This window comes from Mesoplodon bidens (assembly GCF_964165515.1).
Source record: "Mesoplodon bidens genome assembly, chromosome: 1".
In the NCBI taxonomy this organism is placed as follows: Eukaryota; Metazoa; Chordata; class Mammalia; order Artiodactyla; family Ziphiidae; genus Mesoplodon; species Mesoplodon bidens.
In genome coordinates, this window is record NC_138176.1 from 75760168 (window position 1) to 75765412 (window position 5245).

The 5245-nt window shown below is 41.9% G+C and overlaps 1 protein-coding gene across 2 annotated transcripts; it reads left to right on the top strand.

The window, feature by feature from the left end:
• Positions 1-226: 226 nt before the first annotated feature.
• On the top strand, positions 227-4954 carry RPL34 (ribosomal protein L34). Of its 2 annotated transcripts, none has more exons than XM_081234409.1 (5): positions 227-248; positions 2268-2341; positions 2423-2522; positions 2835-2938; positions 4802-4954. In XM_081234409.1, exons 2-5 carry the CDS (start codon positions 2277-2279, stop codon positions 4884-4886), a joined length of 354 nt encoding a protein of 117 aa, XP_081090535.1. In that variant the 5' UTR covers positions 227-248; positions 2268-2276; the 3' UTR covers positions 4887-4954. The 2 variants fall into 2 exon arrangements, with proteins under 2 accessions (XP_081090535.1, XP_081090534.1); XM_081234408.1 differs by lacking the exon at positions 227-248 and adding an exon at positions 370-675.
• Positions 4955-5245: the final 291 nt, after the last annotated feature.

Genomic DNA, 5245 nt, shown 5'->3' on the forward strand with positions numbered 1-5245 from the left:
TCGTGTGGCGCTGTTGCGGAAGGCTGGGCGCATCCCAACCCAAGAAGGGCAGCACGTCGCTTGACGTACAACGCGGCCGTGCTATGAATCCCCGCCCACCGAGGGGAGCTGCGTGGCTTCCGTACAACATGGTGGCGTTTTCACCGCCACGCCTCTTCCTATGACGTACTTCCTATCATGCGCAGTCATATTTGACCCTTGAACTCGCGGGTGCTTTCTTCTTCCTCTTCCGGGGACGGTACCTAGAGGTATGGTTGCTTTTTCCTTGTCTTTATTGCTACTGCGTTTACAATCGGCAGCCATCCGGGGAGTTGCAGGAGACGGGGTCTCTCAGGCACAGTCTTTTGAGCTGGCGTGGGGGTAAGGGCTTAGGAGGAAGGTTGGTAGTGAGCAGTTCCCCGGACTTTAGCTTCAGACACCTCTCGATCCCGACCTCCGCTCCGCAGCAGTGAGTGTCAGGAGCTCACCACCCCTGGCTTTGCCGCCTTTGCAGTCCGACGTTCGGTGACAAATGAGTTGTGAGTTCCGGCTGGTGGAGACTGCGAAGTCGCCGGACGTTCTTATATCTTACGGTCATGCTTTAACCCCGCGCCTGTAGCTGTTCTTCAGGCTCTGGGAGGGTCGACGACCGGCATGTTCGGGTCATTTCAAAATGTGTTCTAAGACCAATAGCAAGTAAGATAAAAAATTTTAATTGGGAGTTTTCTGTCTTGGTTTTGGAGAGGCAAACGGCTGATTGGGTCACTCGCACCGGCCTTCCGTGTGGGTTTTGGTGTCTGACAGTTCCAGCGTAATGATAGTAAGGAGATTGCAACACCAGATGCAGGCTGTTGCCTTTTAAGTAACATGCTGTGACGAAATGCTTACAAAATTTGGGAAAAATTAGGTTGATTCAAGTCTTGCCTATGTTTTATGGTATTTTGGGTAGTTAACTGAAAAAAGAAGAAAAACCAGTTTGATGCCATAATCCAGAAACACTTGATCCAGTACCAAAATTAGTATTAAATGGCACCTAACTTGTCCCGGATGCTGCTTTGGGGGCAAAACACTGAACCCTGCGCAGCCACTAGGTTGGGGCAGAATGCCTGCTGTCGTTTAATCCTAATGACAGTTGTGTGAAATAGTCAAAAATTATATTTTACATATAAGCAAGCTGGCCTATGGAGCTTTATAGTCTCAGTAAATGGTATAGCTAAGGATTCAACTTACATGTAGGTGTGCTCGTGTACTCTTCCTTTAAGACCAGCATTTCTCAAACTTGCCTGTTGGTAGCACTTTTCTGGATACTACTCCACACAGAATCAGACTCTTTGAGAGAAAAGCCGGGTAATCAAAATTTTAACCAAGTGCCACGTTTGATTACCGTCAGGAAAACAAACATCGCCCCTTAGCATTCTTCCCAATCACCCTTAAATATAAGTATAGCTGTCCCTCAGTATCCTGGGGGATTGTTGCAGGATCCCCGAGGATACCAAAATCGCTGATGCTCAAGTCACTTGTGTAAAATCCTCCCATATACTTTAAATCATCTCTAGATTTCTTATAACACGTAATACAATGTAAATGATTATGTAAATAGTTGTGGGCATGCAGCAAATTCGAGTTTTGCTTTTTGGAACTTGTGAAGTTTTTTTTCCCTGAGTATTAATCCGCGGTTCGTTGAATCTGTGGATGCAGAACCTGCGGGTACAAAGGGTCACAGTAGTTTATTTATTTATTTTCGTATACAAATGTGTTTATTTTAGGGGAATTTAATTGCCACTGCACAGTAGAACCTCAGGGAAAAGAGGATCTCCAAGTTCCCCTTTGTTTTGCAGGGTCGGGGAGAAATGGTCAATAATCTTAAATAACCATCATATTCAGGATGGATCAGTCTGCACTGGGTCCAGCCCTAGGTCCCAAAGACCAAGAGGATGCTAAGGGACTTCCTGGGGCATAAAGGATCAATGTTCCCTGTTCCTTCACCTGCTTAAATCACTGGCTTTGGCTCCCCTCCTCCAGGAAGCCCCCTGATTAAGCCAACCCAGGCAGCTAAAGCATCTTCTTTCTCCCTCCACCTCAGCTCTGGGCTGAGAGATTCTACTCTCCGGTTCATCCTCATGTAAATCATCTCCTGTAGTTTTAAAATATGGAATCCTTTTCATAAGATACCTTAAGATAAGGATATTATATGTAAGAATGTACATAGGTAATGTGTAAACGCTGATGCTGTTTTGTTTTAAGGTTTGAATTTTTCTACAATGCAGTTTTATTTCATCTTGATTTAGGCATTCAGGATGGTTCAGCGTTTGACGTACCGTCGTAGGCTGTCCTACAATACAGCCTCTAACAAAACCAGACTGTAAGTATTTCCAAAATTCATATACGTATTGTCATTTATTCTGCAAAATGTTAAGCTATTGTCTATTCTCTCACTTTCTAGGTCCCGAACCCCTGGTAATAGAATTGTTTATCTTTATACCAAGAAAGTTGGGAAAGCACCAAAATCCGCATGTGGCGTGTGCCCAGGCCGACTTCGAGGAGTAAGTGATCCTTTTGCTGTGAATAACATAAGAAAGGTTGAGCATTAATTCCTTTGGTGAGTGAGTGAAGGAGAGGTCGCCACTAGGAGGGTTGAGAATTACTAAGCCTTCATGATCCATATCTGTGAAGAACGTAGACTTTCTTTTAAAGCCTATATGGCAAATACAGTGAAATGCCTTTCAGGTAGATCAGTGTACCATTTCCCTTTGTAACCTAGATTAATGTTTATACTTAATACTCATCAGAAATCTAGGACAATTTCTGTTTCTGTTAAAGCATCACAAAATAATCTCAGCGTTTTCTTTATGCAGGTTCGTGCTGTGAGACCTAAAGTTCTTATGAGGTTGTCTAAAACGAAAAAACATGTTAGTCGGGCCTATGGTGGTTCCATGTGTGCTAAATGTGTCCGTGACAGGTAAATAACTATGAAATCACATGGACTATCTTAAGTGTGTCTGTGTCTGTTGCACTGCATGCTAATCATTATTAGAAGACTGGTGAAAAAATAACAAAAGTTGCATATTGTGGCAGTAGAATCCTCCTCGACTAGGGATAATCGATGCTGAAGAAACTAATAAATGATATTAGCTCCTATTCAGTTATGATGTTGGGACATCTTTATGCCAGATGTAGAAATTAAAAGGTTGGGTGGGGCAGGCATGTAAGAAAGTCTCAGGTTGATGGAGAGTGGAAGGTCCTAAAAGTGTAGGAACAAAATCGCCATATGTAGTTCTAGTGTGGCTGGAGCAGAATGTTTTGGGAGATGATAGACAGGAAAGGTAGAAACATCACAGGTAATGAAGGGCCTCATAGGACAGATTTTTTGGCTTGATTCTTTAAAATGTGGTAATTGATGGGGTTTGAGCAGGGCAGGGAAACCTTTGGTGTGCCAGAGACTAAATGTGCAGCAGGATGGATAGTGAAGTCATTCTTTCAACAAAGGGTGAGTGCTTGGAACAGTTTCTCTACTTTGTCAAGGCTGAGGAAATGGCACCTACATGAAGACCAAAGGCTGGATTGGGGGTGAATGGGGTTATTGGGAGATGACTGGGTCTTGTGGATGTGCAAAAGGATTGGTAGTGGCATAGATGGGAATAGAAGCAGGGATTTATGGTGATAATATTTGCTCAGCGTTTTTATGATAAGCTCTGCCAAAAGTCCACCTGGGAGGTAATTTTTATTTATTTTTTGGTGGAGAAACCAAGGTTTGTTGCTTAAAGTTACGTAGCTGGTAAGAGGATTCCTTCCAGGTTTTACTGAGGCTCTTGCTCTTAATTAACCCTACTGGCTACATTAAGTTTTCTCCAGAGACCTAAGTGGAAAGATTTGAGAGGTGATTGGTCTTTATAAGAGAAGAAGTTGGTTCAGAGGAGTGGTTTGCCTTCAGTTTATTCAGCTTTTGTTCTACAAAGTGCTCTGGCTAAGTCTCTACACCAAATCTGACATCAAACTTTGCAAGTTCATTCTACCTTTCAGGAGTTAATTTGTAAGGGGAGGTTAGGCATGTTACATTAATACAAATACAAGCTAAATATAACTTCCATGAAATATAGGAGAACTTAGAACTATGGTTGAAGTTTGGAGGAGAAATGACTTTAAAGTAGCCGAGAATCTGTGAGTGGTATTCGAGGTGGAACCTGAGTGACGGGTAAGTTTTAGACAAGAGGTCGAGCGGGCATTGCAGGCAGGGAATGAACATAGTTTGATCTGGCACATTGAGGGTATAAAAGGAATGGAAATGAGATTGGAAGGGTAACGTTGGAGATGAATGAGTCATGAGTTGCAAGCTAGAGGAGTTTGGCTTCTTACCAGTCTTTGGTTCCCAGACTTTGCTAAACATAACTACATGAGCACATTTGTTAAAAAAGAAAATTCTCAGGCCCTAGCTTCTGGAGATTTGGGTGTAGATCTATAAGGTAGCCTAAAGGATAGCATTTGCTGTGATACTGAGGGAGTCTGTGTAGTCTTTGCTCTGGATAAGAGTGACATCAGCTCTATTTCTGTAATGTGGTTATGTCCAGGACATTTGAAGGAGTCAGAAATCCCCGGCTTTTGAGGGTATTATTAGATAACCAGGGGTACCAGAAGGACACCTTAAGCGGAAGGGTCTGTCCATAGAATTTTTTCAGCTCTTAAGTTTTAAATCTGTACTTGTGTAGGTTTCGTTTCCTTTTCTGGGTATCTTACCTGATTGCTTTACTCGGTTCTTTTTATGACACTTTTCTTTCTTGTGTTAAATTGATTTTTTAAAAACTGTATTTAACATTTTCTTTTCTAGGATCAAGCGCGCTTTCCTCATTGAGGAGCAGAAAATCGTTGTGAAAGTGTTGAAAGCACAAGCACAGAGTCAGAAAGCTAAATAAAAAAATGAAGCTTCTTTGAGTAATAAAAAAATCAAAAAGCCTTGTTCTGTTATTTCTATTGTGGTTTGTTAGTGTACACGTTTGGTTTCTTTAGTAACTAGAGGGCCCCCCAACACACACACACAATTTTTAGTTGACTACTTTTTCTAAAAGTAATTGGAGGTCAGTGATGGCTAAATTTTTTTGATGGTAGCTCTAGACAACATTAAAATATGGACCGTAATATATTTTCTCTTAGGAACTATGTTATGTGTTCCTGTTAACTCTTAATAATGCAAAAGTATCTTAACGATTTTAATAATAGCTCCTTCTTACAGTGCTTAGACTGTATCAAGCAGCCCTCCCAAGTATTCTACATA